At 45.0% G+C, this 12789-nt stretch overlaps 1 protein-coding gene across 6 annotated transcripts in view; it reads left to right on the plus strand.

Moving 5' to 3' along the window:
* The window catches only part of LOC108444268 (Snf2-related CREBBP activator protein), a 29533-nt gene extending 16848 nt beyond the window's left edge, over nucleotides 1–12685 (plus strand). For 5 of the 6 annotated variants that reach the window (XM_037544365.1, XM_037544367.1, XM_017725346.2 and 2 more), the window contains 18 exons: nucleotides 669–805; nucleotides 1047–1233; nucleotides 1410–1579; nucleotides 1693–1850; nucleotides 2014–2232; nucleotides 2345–2509; nucleotides 2659–2832; nucleotides 3492–3803; nucleotides 4065–4219; nucleotides 4312–4622; nucleotides 4717–4919; nucleotides 5121–5290; nucleotides 5406–5602; nucleotides 5724–5838; nucleotides 5934–6053; nucleotides 6432–6611; nucleotides 6703–6786; nucleotides 6938–12685. In XM_037544365.1, the coding sequence (XP_037400262.1) occupies nucleotides 669–805; nucleotides 1047–1233; nucleotides 1410–1579; nucleotides 1693–1850; nucleotides 2014–2232; nucleotides 2345–2509; nucleotides 2659–2832; nucleotides 3492–3803; nucleotides 4065–4219; nucleotides 4312–4622; nucleotides 4717–4919; nucleotides 5121–5290; nucleotides 5406–5602; nucleotides 5724–5838; nucleotides 5934–6053; nucleotides 6432–6611; nucleotides 6703–6786; nucleotides 6938–11131 (7251 nt within the window). In that variant the 3' untranslated portion in view covers nucleotides 11132–12685. The remainder of the gene's footprint in view (nucleotides 1–668; nucleotides 806–1046; nucleotides 1234–1409; nucleotides 1580–1692; nucleotides 1851–2013; nucleotides 2233–2344; nucleotides 2510–2658; nucleotides 2833–3491; nucleotides 3804–4064; nucleotides 4220–4311; nucleotides 4623–4716; nucleotides 4920–5120; nucleotides 5291–5405; nucleotides 5603–5723; nucleotides 5839–5933; nucleotides 6054–6431; nucleotides 6612–6702; nucleotides 6787–6937) is intronic. The other variant, XM_037544369.1, reaches the window with a different exon arrangement.
* The last annotated feature ends 104 nt before the right edge of the window (nucleotides 12686–12789 follow it).

Consider the following 12789-nt stretch of genomic DNA (forward strand, 5'->3'; position numbering starts at 1 on the left):
TAACATTAGCTAGCTAGATCAACTTCAGTGAAACTGATTTGCATGTGCTCCCATGCAAGCTTCGGCCGTTTTTTTCTGAGTTTATCATGAAATGCTCCCACACTTTTGAGGATTTTTTTTTTTTTTTTTTAGGCTGCCATTATGCTTTTGTCAACTATAAGCGTTAACATGAAAACGTAAAATAAGCGGTAACGTGAAAACATTTCTAGTGATCACCAGAAAGATGTGTAATGACGTCACTAACTGAACTGTTAATTGTGGAAACAAATTAAGAAATTGTGGCCATGAATAAAAGAAAATGTGCACAAATTCTAAAACATTCCCTCAAAGTAATCTCTGGGGCTCTGTATAAAAATGCCCTGTCCCAACTTTTTTGGAACATATTGTTGGCATCAAATTTAGAATAACCATGTATATTCAAAATTTTTAATTTGTAGAAACACTGTCTTGTCTTTGTACTGTTTTCAACTGAATGCAAGTCAAAAAGATTCGCAAGTCCCTGCGGTTTGTTTTTATTTATATTGTACCTACTGTCTTAATGTTTTTGGATTTCAGCGTGTACTTGCAACTATATTGATTCTTTGCCGCATACTGACAGACAAAAGATTGTTCTCCAACATCAGTATTCACTGCATTCTTCTTCACACTCAATGCATCCCTTGTTATAGGTACTGAGGCCTTTCCTCCTGCGGCGTATTAAAGTAGATGTGGAGAAACAAATGCCCAAAAAGTATGAGCATGTTGTGCGTTGTCGCCTCTCCAAAAGACAGCGCTTCCTCTATGATGACTTCATGGCACAGGCATCGTGAGTGTCCATTGACTAGAATATTATATAGGTGATAATGATAACAGCTTGTGGAAAACAAGAATTTGATTTATACTGATTACAATATTTAGAGTGATGAATACTGATTTATTTGATTATGTTGTTGGAATGTCCTGATGGGTAATGTTTGTAGACGATCATTTTTTAAATTAATTTATTTATTTAATTCCTCTTTCTGTCTTTTTCTCAATTTTCTTGTATTGCTTATTTTATTCACTAGTACGAGGGAGACTCTGGCCAGTGGCCACTTCATGTCTGTGATCAACATCTTGATGCAACTGCGTAAAGTATGTAACCACCCCAATCTATTTGACCCACGGCCTATCCAGTCCCCCTTTATCACTGAGCCCATCATCTACTCCACTGCCTCCCTGGTCCTGCACACCTTGGAGACCTCGCCTTTCCAAGTGAGCATTTGTTTTCCAATCAAGCAATGTGCACTACCTAATGCCTTTTTATGATGCATTGAATATGGTGAAATTATGTGAAATCAATGCACTTTGTGCTGCCCTCTGTTGTTTGCTGGTGTTGTCCATTTCTTTGCCTTGGAATGTTTATTCCTTTTGTCTCTCTTTTCTCATAGCGCTGTGAACTCTCGATGTTTGACCTGGTTGGTCTGGAGGGGCGCATGTCACGATACCAAGCAGACATCTACCTTCCTCGCAGGAAAGTGAATCACCAGCTGATTCAGGAGATCATGGAGTCCCCTGAGCCTCCACCCAGACCCAAACCTGTTCGCATGAAGGTGAACAGGTAAGAGATTCCAGGATAATTACTTATTAAACCAGAGTCCTTTGAGTTAATGTATCATTGTTCCTTGTGAACTTATTGTCCATTAATAACATGGTTAAATATATCATGTAAAGGATGTTCCAACCGCTTCCCAAGTCTGAAGGACGTTCATCAGTGACTACAAACAGCCCACGGCCCTCATGTCCTGTCTCTGCTGCTGTCCATCCTCCACGCCCCCCTCTAATAACAGAGGTCACGCCCACTCAGCCTCCTGTACCATCAGCATCACAAGGTCAGCCTGGGCTCTCAGCAACTAGTTCTTTGTATATGAAAGGTCTGTCAATCTGGACAGCTTTAACAATTAGCTGATGCGTGTGCCCCAGTTAGCGTGAGAGAAAACACAACATCCATGTGCTTCTTCTTTCCTCCCTCACTCTCATCTGTGTGGATTTCAGTGTGTCCAGTCACTCCTGTTGCTGCTCCACGAGCTCCGGTGTGTCCAAGCGGTTCCTCCACTGGGGCTGCAGTCAGGCCCAGCGTTCCCCAACCAGTCCTGGCTGTTCGGCCCTCAGCACCCTCCAGCACCCAGACAGTGTCTGCTTCCCCTCAATCCCCCAGCAACGTCATGACACAGAGAGTCCTTCTAAGCCCTGATATGCAGGCTAGATTACCATGTAAGTTCACGTCACTATGAATTGGGAGTCTTGTTCTGAGCATGCTCATATATATATTTTTTTTTCACCCAAAAATAGATATTCAGTTTTACTTTCTCTGCGTTACACACAGCTGGAGAGGTGGTCAGCATTGCCCAGCTGGCCTCTTTAGCTGGCCGTCCGGTCTCATCCAGTCAGGGCAGTAAACCAGTCACCTTCCAGCTCCAGGGCAACAAACTCACCCTCTCTGGCGCCCCACTACACCAAGTGCCTGTGCCCCAGCCACGCCCCATTCAAGGTGAGTGCTGTCTTTGGTCAAAAGATTTTGGCCCTTTTCTTGCATGAACTGCCCCGAATAGGTTTATGTTCCTGCACGCCTGCAGTCTGTCTTAAGTGTTGGTGTAGTCTATGGCCTAACACTTTCTCCTGTGATTGTGTGTCCTTTAGGAAATGTAATGCATCTGGTATCCAGCGGTGGGCAGCACCACCTTATTAGTCAGCCAGCTCAGGTGGCAGTCCTTCATACAGTTAGTCAGTCAGGTAACAGCTCAGCAAATCCCAGCCCAGGCAGCACAACCCCAACCTGCTCTGGACTAGCAGTACCCCTCACTGCTGCTCAAGGTACTGGTGCTGTCCTTGAGTTCATCCTCAAAATCATTCTCATGATGGTGGCTACAGTACTGTAGCCTGGGTACCAGCCTACCTGTTGCAGAGCAAGACATGGGTAGTGTGGTATTGGTTGTGTGGATTTTGTTGCAAGTGTTATAAAAACAGATCTTACGGTAACCAAGCTTTTTTTGTAATAAATACTAAAGGGACACACAAGAATAATATTGTGATGAGTGATAAGTTGCAGGGAAGGTTTGCTTAGTTCAGCCCTCTAGATCTAGAGCATCCTTTTTGCAAGCTCTTTTTAGAGTTACATTGTGTGATTTTGCAGAATACAGCAAATGATTTTCTCTGCTCTTGCTTTTATGTTTGGTGTAGGTAAGCTGTATTAAGTGGTTCAACACGTGTTGTATTTGTATCACCTATAGGCCTCACTGAGTGGGAATTAGACAAAATATAAGTGCCATAGAAACTTAACATGCGTTCTAAAACATTTTTAGGTTTAGATTGTGTTGGAAAAGCAAGCACGAACTCCTGAGCTGTAGGGATTGCGTTAGCTCTGCTACTGTAAGCCATAGTATGGTGCCCAGTCCAAACGCAGTTTTTTGAATATAAGCTCAGATTAGTATACAGAATATATGTTAACCTCTGTTTTCCATTCTCTTATGCAGTACCATCAACAATGGTAAGCGGACCGGGAATTGTTAAGATTGTTGTGCGCCAGGCAGCAGGCAAAGAGGCTGGGCAGGTTCCCACTCTGGCTGTGGCCCCATCCCCTCGTGTTGCCCCCCCACAGTCTGTCTTGCTTCATCCACATGGTACCCCAAGCCCTGCTCTCCGACCACCTACTCCTCAGCAGACTCCCCATCGGTCTCCTGTTTATGCTGCACCACCTCGAGCTCCTACCTCGGGCCCAAGCCAACCTCCATCCACCCGCCCAATGCTCAAGGTGGTACAGGGATCGTCATCAAGCACAGGGCTAGGTGAGCGGAAACTAGATATTTTATATGCATGTCCACAGACCTGGCGTTTAGGGTTCTCCTCCAAGCACATTCAGCTGTCCAATGACGTTGCCCAAGCAGTATTTCGAAAAGATATGATGGCTGGCTTTTGCCTTTGTTCTCCTAGCTCTGGTGGTATTGTGTGATTTTTGGGTGTCCTAACTAGTTGATGGAGTTAGATATTACAAAACCTGGGAGGGGAAAAAAAACACTGCTGATGTTGATTCCTTTTTTCTGCTGCAGCTAAGAATGCTTCATTAGGGCGTGAGGAGAGCAGTAGTGATGTCACCCTGCGAATGGGCAATCATAAGCCTACATCCTCGTCTCAGAACAGTACAACTGTATCTCAGCGTGCTCGAGTCCAGCCTCCACCTCCACCACGATCCCCTTTCTACATGGTATGAATTCAAATATTATAGATGGTATGAACTGAAAACAGTTTTTCTTTCACACTGATTTATTTCAATTTGTTGTGTTCTTGTTCTAATAGTCATGGCTTGCAGACCGGCGTAAGACTCAGAGAGATGCCCGGATCTCTCAAATTATTCGAGTCAATGAACTGCATAGCAATGCCAAACCAGTGTATGGGCGAGAGGTTTTGGACTTTCTCACCTTCCTCCCAGGCCACAGTCCCATCCCTGCCCGCCCTGTTATTAACATGTGGAGCCACTCCGGATACAGTTCTTGTCTTGCTGCGCAGTCAAAGTATGTGAGTGACCATGTGGACCAGAGCAAAATTCTCCAGAAATCCATTCATAATTGTGAAGAGAGGCTTCAGCTGCTGTCTGAAGTCATAGACAGGTATGCCTCCAATCCTTTACAGTGATACTTCAGCACTTGTTAAATATCTGTTTTTGTATTCAAGTTATTGTATAACTAATGCCCCTTCTCATAGGTTCACGTTTGTCATTCCTCCAGTGGAGGCCAAGCCCATCACCATGCACTGCTGCCACCCCCCTCCTTCTCTCAGCCACCAGCAAGCTCTTTTTTCCTCAATGCTTTCTACCCACTTTTCTCCTCTTATGGATACCTTGCACCGTATCCAGCGCAATATGCGAACCCAATTTCCTGACCTGAGACTTATCCAGTATGACTGTGGTGAGTATCCCATTATTCTTATTTTTTGAGCTCACATAACTATTTGCAGCTTAGTTACATTACCAGAATGTTTAATACATTTTAAGTAATCTGGAATATTACACAGGTTTATATTTAATTTTTTTTACTAATACTCTGTATTGCATGGGTCCCAGTGTAACAGCTGAAATGCTCTAATGGTTTATTTTTGATTGTGTTTAGGTAAGTTGCAGACCCTCCATCATCTGCTGCGGAAACTGAAGACTGAAGGTCATAGAGTGCTCATATTTACTCAGATGACTCGCATGCTGGATGTGCTCGAGCAGTTCCTCAATTACCATGGACACATTTACTTACGGCTGGATGGCAGCACACGAGTGGAGCAGAGACAGGTGTGTGTAGTCATCTGGAGCACTGCATGATTTGTGTCTTATTAGCTAAATTAAACCTTCAGGTCATTTAAAGTGTATTTTTGGTAATACTTTTGATATTTTCTCTACCTCTCAGGCCTTGATGGAGCGCTTTAACGCAGACCGACGCATCTTCTGTTTTATCTTGTCCACTCGTAGTGGTGGTGTGGGTGTAAACTTGACAGGGGCTGACACAGTAGTATTCTATGATAGTGACTGGAATCCCACCATGGATGCCCAGGCCCAAGACCGCTGCCACCGTATTGGGCAAACTAGAGATGTTCATATCTACAGGTGCTGGCTATAATTCTAAATATTTATAATAAACTCCATTAGCGTGGACAGTTTAAACAGATGCTTATGTGGATCACTGGATTGTTTGTACTTCATCATTTCACTGTCAAAATATCTTTAGGCTTATCAGTGAGCGGACTGTGGAGGAAAACATCCTGAAAAAAGCCAACCAGAAGAGGATGTTGGGAGATATGGCAATTGAAGGGGGGAATTTCACCACTGCCTTTTTTAAACAGGTATAGTTTTTTGTATTGTTCTTTTATTACCATAATCATTATTTATCAAGAAATGGTTAATGTAAAGTGGTGTCCTATCTCTTAATCTCTTACAGCAAACTATCAGAGAGTTGTTTGATGTGTCTGAGGGAGAGAAGAAGGAGGCTGAATCAAGTGTATCTCCATCAGATGATGAAGAGGCCATCAATAAACAACAAACTAATATTTTAGAGCAGGTAAGTCATCCTTTTCTCAAAACACTTTGATGCACCTTTGGCTATCAGAGCTAAGATGTGCTGCTATTTTAGTTTACATGAATTAAATCGGCGGCACGGTGGCATGGTGGGTAGCGCTGTCGCCTCACAGCAAGGAGGGCCTGGGTTCGATTCCCCGGCCGGGCGACCGGGGTCCTCTCTGTGTGGAGTTTGCATGTTCTCCCCGTGTCTGCGTGGGTTTCCTCCGGGTTCTCCGGTTTCCTCCCACAGTCCAAAAGACATGCAGTTAGGCCATTTGTGTAAAAAATAATCAAATTGTAAGTCGCTCTGGATAAGAGCGTCAGCCAAATGCCGGTAATGTAATGTATACAAACCAACAATCTTTATCCTTCATACTAGGCCTTGTGTCGTGCTGAGGATGAAGAGGACATAGTAGCAGCTTCCCAGGCCAAAGCAGAGCAGGTAGCTGAGCTAGCAGAATTTAATGAAAATATTCCTTTGGATGATGGTGAGAGCAGAGACCAGGAGGAGGAGGAGCTTTCCAAGGCGGAGCAGGAAATTGCAGCTCTAGTTGAACAGGTAATAATTTGTCTCTGTAAAATGATCAGTCTTTCTTTACAATTTATGTTTCTTCATATTCTTTGTGTATGCTGTTTTTCCTTTCAAATAGCTCACTCCCATAGAGCGATATGCCATGAATTTCCTGGAGGCATCTCTTGAGGATATTTGCAAAGAAGAACTGAAACAGGCAGAGGTAAACTCTTGTTAACTGGTACTAGAAATGATGTCAACCGTACTAATCTCAGATAAGGACATATTGTAATGGCATTGATCAAGTTGATAATGGTTCATATATATTTTTTTAAGATGTGTGCTTGAGTGATGCTTTTTTGTCCTGACAACAGGAGCAGGTTGAAGCTGCAAGGAAAGGACTAGATCAAGCAAAGGAGGAAGGTCTGAAACTGCATCAGTCATCTGATAATGATGAAGAGGACTCCGCACCACCCAGTCCTGAGGAGCATCTTCCAGCTCGCCGTGCACGCAAACACAAAGAGAAAGGTGCTCCGTCTACGAGGGTCAGTGGTAGGCTTAGAGGAACACCTGCTAAAACGGATGATGTGTCCTCAACACATCCATCGCCTGACAGAGAGAAAGGGAAGAGGGGTGAGACACTGACATCTGAGCATAGTGGGAACCGTTCCTCTGGGTCCAGCTTGAGCCTCAAGTCTCCCCAGCCCAGAGAAGTGCCTGAAAGACTCCGTAGTAGTGCACGGGGGAGAGGAACAACCAAAGAACACGTGGCCTCCCCAGCTCCCACCCAGGCAGATAATGTGATGCCCCAAACTGATCAGCACGCCTCAGATTCTGGACAATCTCCAACACATGATTTGGTCTCCAAATCCAAACTGGCACCATCCCCACATCACCAACCTCCCTCTCCATCTGGTCCAGTGCCTTCAGCAGCTGCCTCTCCATCAGTGGACAGAAGCTCAAGTGGACTTACGTCTACACTGGCAGCAGCACACAGAGAAGCAGATGATGAGCATGGAGTAGAGGTACAGTCATATAGTTCTCAGCAGGATGTAAAAGAGAGAGAGAGGGGGGCATCTGTATCTTCAGACTCCATCTGCTCTCCAGAACACCAGCCTGAGCAGGATAACCAACCCTCACTCTTTTCTTCACTGGCATCTCCGCACCCACGTTCACCACGCAAGCGGCAGACTGCTGATGGAGAGGTCCTCAAGGGCCTTCCAGAAGATTCCCCGTCTGCTAAGGTCCTTAGAAAGCTACCTGGCCGCCTGGTTACTGTAGTTGAAGAGAAGGAACCAAGGCGGAGGAAGAGGGGAATGAGTGGAAGTGGTGGAATACAGACTGAAGGTTCGTCAGAAGAGATGGAACACTCTGAGTCAGCCCAAGACACAGCCTCCCACTCTCCAGCCTCCCACTCTCCTGATCAAGCAAGTCAGTCTCTGAAAGATAAGCCTCTTCCTAAATCACCTTCCACATCTCCTCCTCAGCAGCAAGGACAGGACCAGGTCTCACCATCTTCATCACTTTCAAGTCCAGGGAGAAGTTACCAACCTTACTCTCCTACACATTCGCCAGATATGCCCGTCCTTCGCAACTTGCCAGTGCGCCGGCGCCTGGAGACAGAGTCTCGTATGGCTGCTCAGTTAGGAGAACAGTATGCAGGTAAAGGCAGAGGGCTAGACAGACGCACCCCTCTATCACCAAAGAAACAGGACCCTAATTTGTCTAAGGAAAGCACTACCAGCCCCCCTGTTGCTTCTGATCCCAATGCTACTAATTCTGTGTCTGTGAAGCGTAAACGGGGTAGACCCCCCAAAACTGCATCTAAACCAGCAGAACTCGCAGAACAGGAAACAACTGGGGTCCAGGACTCAAGGAGTGAAGAACAGAGTCCACCCCTCTCACCAAAACGAAAGAGGGGCCGCCCTCGCAAAGGTTCCAGCACAAATATTGCACCGACTGGTAAATCTGGACAAGAGGAAAATTGTCTTGCAACATTATCCGGAAGTCTTTCACAGGAAAATCTTCCGTCTCTAAACCTTAACTCGCCTAGTTCCAGTATTGAACCTTTAATTTTGCCCTCTGTTCCTGAGTGCATAGGAGTAAGCTCTTTAGCTGATGTCCCTTCTGCATCATCTGAATTCACCCCACTTCCTAAAACAGACTCTAAAACCACTCAGTCTACTACACCCATTCCTCCATCTCCAACACCTGTTGAATCGCAGATACAGCTAACGGATACTTCAGAAATCTCAGTGAAGGCTGAGCACACCAGCCTGATAACTACAGCTCCCCACTCTAACTCTCTAACCATATCAGCTGCAACCCTTTCAACCCTTCCTACAGCAAATGTTAGTCAGACCAACACAAAACCTTCACCTTCACTGCAGCCTGCCGCTATCCCAAGCGAGACCAGTGCTAGCTGTGCCCCTGTACTAGCCCAAGAACCTTCAGTTTCATCTCTGTTCTCAGTTTCTCAAAACAGTCAAGTAACAACTTCTTCACAGCCATCAGCTGTAGCAAGCAACAGCGCTACTTCAGAGTTATCACTAAAATCTAATAAGACTGCAACTCTCCCACAAATTTCAACTACGTCTACTGAATTGGTGTCACAGCCTTCTCCTGAGAGCAAGGTAGCAACTGCAAGCCCTCAAGAAATATCTCATATTCCAACTGTATCTAAAACATCTTCACAGTCTTGCCCTCCATCTGCACAACTATCCCATGAGGTATCATCTGAACCTGTTTTGAGCCCTGGTTCCCCTCCGCCATCACCAAAATGCGACTTGACTGAGCCTTCTCTTGAACCTAATGTACCACAAACCCCACAACAGCTGACACCTAATCCTAATGCTCCTGCTCCTTCTCAGTCTCAACCTAAGCCTGAACAAACAGTTCTAGCCCCTGTACCTTCCTCACCATCACCCAACCAAAGGACAACAGATCCTCCTCAGCCTTCACTGGCTTCCAGTGAGAGAACCATACAAAGGCCTCTGTCCCCTGCAGAGCAACCTGAAACTGAGAATCAGCAAGGCTCGGATGTATCAAAAGAGGATGGCGTAATTGAAAGTACAGAGAAAATGGAGGTGGAGCCCTTTGGAAATCCTGAGCAAGTAGACAAAGATGATACTCAGGTCAAAAGGAGGGTAGCGAATTTGCCAAAGGATCAAATGTCTGATGCATCGCTACCTGCATCCTCAGAAGTAAAATCTGCACCTGAAAAGGATGCAGCTGAGAAGCCAGTAGAGGAAGAGAGTCTAACAGAAGAACAAGAAAGAAGAGCTTCAGGCAAGAAAAGAAGCATTAGCAGACAAAGCAGTCAAGAATCTGTCCGGTCCTCCTCTCCGTCCTCTGTTTCTTCCTGTGGGACACGCTCATCTCGGTCAAAAAAGGCTGGGGAGAGTAGGATGCCTGCAAAGAGAAAACGAGTGGAGACAGACTCAGAAAAAGAGAGCACAGACAAAGGGACTGATAAGGAGCCAGTGACATCTGCAAGAAGACAGTGTTCCAACTCCTCCACCTCTTCTTCAGACTCTGAGGACTCTTCTAGCCCAAAGAGACGCCTTACTCGCTCATTACAAAAAAGCTTGGAGAAAGAGAACAGGAATGACAAAGGTGATGAGAGATGTAGTAGGCGGTCAGACAAGAAGGGTTATCAGGCCAACAAAGAGGAGGAGTCTAGAGGAGCGACTCCAGTTAGGGTAACCCGTAAATCCACAGGCTCACAGCCTGCTTCACAGCTGATGACTCCAACCTCCCCTGAGCCTGAGGTACTGGGCAAACGTTGCTCGGCCCTCAATGCTGCTGCCAAGCTCTTGGCTATGAGAGGAAGGGGACCAGATACACCAAGTCCTAGCTCCAAGGGTAAGGCATTTGGGCAGCAACAGGCATCTGAAAAAAGCAAGGGCAAGCCAGGACAGGACTCCTCAAGGACAAATTTAGTTAATAATAAAACAGGTAGTGGTCAGCAAACTCCTACTCGTTCATCAGATCCTTCACAGTCAACCACTGCAACAAATCTTTCTGCTGCCCGCTCCACACGGCAACGACCAGGCAACCTTGTGCCTCCTTTGGAAGCTGAAAATAAGAGGGCTGAAAACAAGAGGGCCAAAAAAGAAGAAAAGAAAAAAACTGCTGACCACAAGGAAGAAGTGGAGGATGAAAACAAAGAAACAAGGTCTTCAAGAGGCCACAGTGCCTGCAGTAGCATAAGCAGTGAAAGAGGGCCAGGCAGCAGTGGGAGCCGGAGTAGCAGTAACAGTAGCCAGTGCACTCGTAGCCTGAGCTCACGGAGCACGGGGCCGCTGCGCTCTCGCTCAAGAGCTCCTTCCTCGAGCAGTGACACAGAGAGAGGCAAAAGCAGGCAGAAAAAGACTGGAGATAACAGAGGTCGTGAAAGCAGGAGAGAGAGGCAGAAGCATGAGAAGCCAGAGCGGAGCGCTGGATCTAGTGAGGGAACTCCTGATAGGGTGCTTCGGAGCGTAGCTGCACTTGCAGCAGCCCAGGCTCGCACTCCAGCCAGCAACACCCGCTCCTCGACGTCCCAACAACGGCACTCCAAGACTTGATCAGGACATGAGATGGAACTGTAAGCTGGTGGAAATAACAAAAGAAATGCAGTGACGAGGAAAGGTTTTACTGGTTTTTATAAACGGGGATCAATTGTATAACTTGCCATACTTTAATGTTGTTGGCGAGGAGAGATCAAATTGTGAGTCTGTTGCACTTTGTGACAAGCTGAACTTGCTTTTGGTGCATTCTCAACTATGTCAAGTTAAGCCATCTTCAGTGTGGAGAGGGAGCATAGATACAGACAGATGGGGCAAAAAGGGTACCCATTAAAATGTGGCATTGCAGTCCTGGTGATGAGATCATAAGGACAGTACCTCACCGTACCATAAGGACTTTGGAAAGCTGGGCAAGGGGCAAGAGTTGTTAGTAGTTCACACTATGTACTGTAATCATTTAAAGACTGGAATACTAAAAGAAATATGTGTTAAGATGGGTCACTTAGGTTGTACCCTTTATACAGAGTTTACTTGTGCTGCAGGGGCGGGGTCACGAAAAGTCATTTATGCTACATTCGGAAGATTGAGTGGGATTGTACAATTGTTATAATGTTTTTAAACAGTTGGTTTGTGACAAAATGTTTGCCAGCTGTTGACTATTGTTTGTTTCAAGTCAGTTGATAAATTAAGAAAATTCTGTGGTTTCTTCCAGGGTATGAAGAAGAGAGCAGGTCTGTAAATGTGATTTTTGCTGCACTATGCTGGAGTTAGTCTGCTCAGACCTCTTTGTCTTGTATTTTTTTTTCCCTGTCCATTACTTTTAAGTCCAGCCTGCATTTTTCCATTTGCACATCTCACATGATGTCCCTGGCATTTGAGTGCATTGTGATAGTTTTTTTAAATCCTTTTCAATCAGATTACTTCTCTACTGGTACCTCACAATGTTTATGTATAGCTCTTGAGTTTGTGATGAATCTTGAAGTCTGCTTGTCATTTGCTTTCTGGCAATATGGATATGAGAGGCAGCCTCATTTTTTTTCACTGTTCTTTCCAAAGTATTAGTCAATATGGTCTACTCATTAAATTTTGTCAGACAGTCTCAAATCAGTGTGACAAAGTGAGAGTGCCTGCTGATCCACATCGGAGGGGATCTCTGTATGCCTTGTTAAGGAAAGAAGTTTGGGCTTCAAACATTTTTAGTGTTCAAAGTGTAATAAAGACATTTCCATCCTAAACCACAGGAGGTGTGTTCTTGTTGAAGTGCAACCAAATTGAAAACACCTCTCAAGTGTAAATCGCTATTGTCATCTGTTTTTCTTAAAAATTGTCCTTTTTATGGCAAGATTAAATGCAAATACTCCTGCAAGAACCTTCAGAGATTTTTTCCTTTCTTTTTGTTTCGGTTGAACCTTGGCTGTAAATTGCTGTCTTTGTCCCATTTTGGGGGTAGAGACTTATTTTGGGGTATGGGTAGAATGTGGTGATGGTCTTATTTTTATTTTGTTTGTCTCTTCTAATTTGTTACATTCCTAATGTTCCCTTGTAATTCCACATTGTTTTACTTGAAAGATTGAAACAACAAAAGTCGGTTGAATAAAAAGACCAAAAAATATATTTTACTTGTCATTACTTGATGGATATGCATCTGCTGGAAGAAAGTTTTCTGGGTGGTGACAGTGATTTAGCCCGTCAGAATGTTACCCTAGACTCCATTTTAT

The sequence above is a fragment of the Pygocentrus nattereri genome, chromosome 13 (genome assembly GCF_015220715.1).
Source record: "Pygocentrus nattereri isolate fPygNat1 chromosome 13, fPygNat1.pri, whole genome shotgun sequence".
NCBI lineage: Eukaryota > Metazoa > Chordata > Actinopteri > Characiformes > Serrasalmidae > Pygocentrus > Pygocentrus nattereri.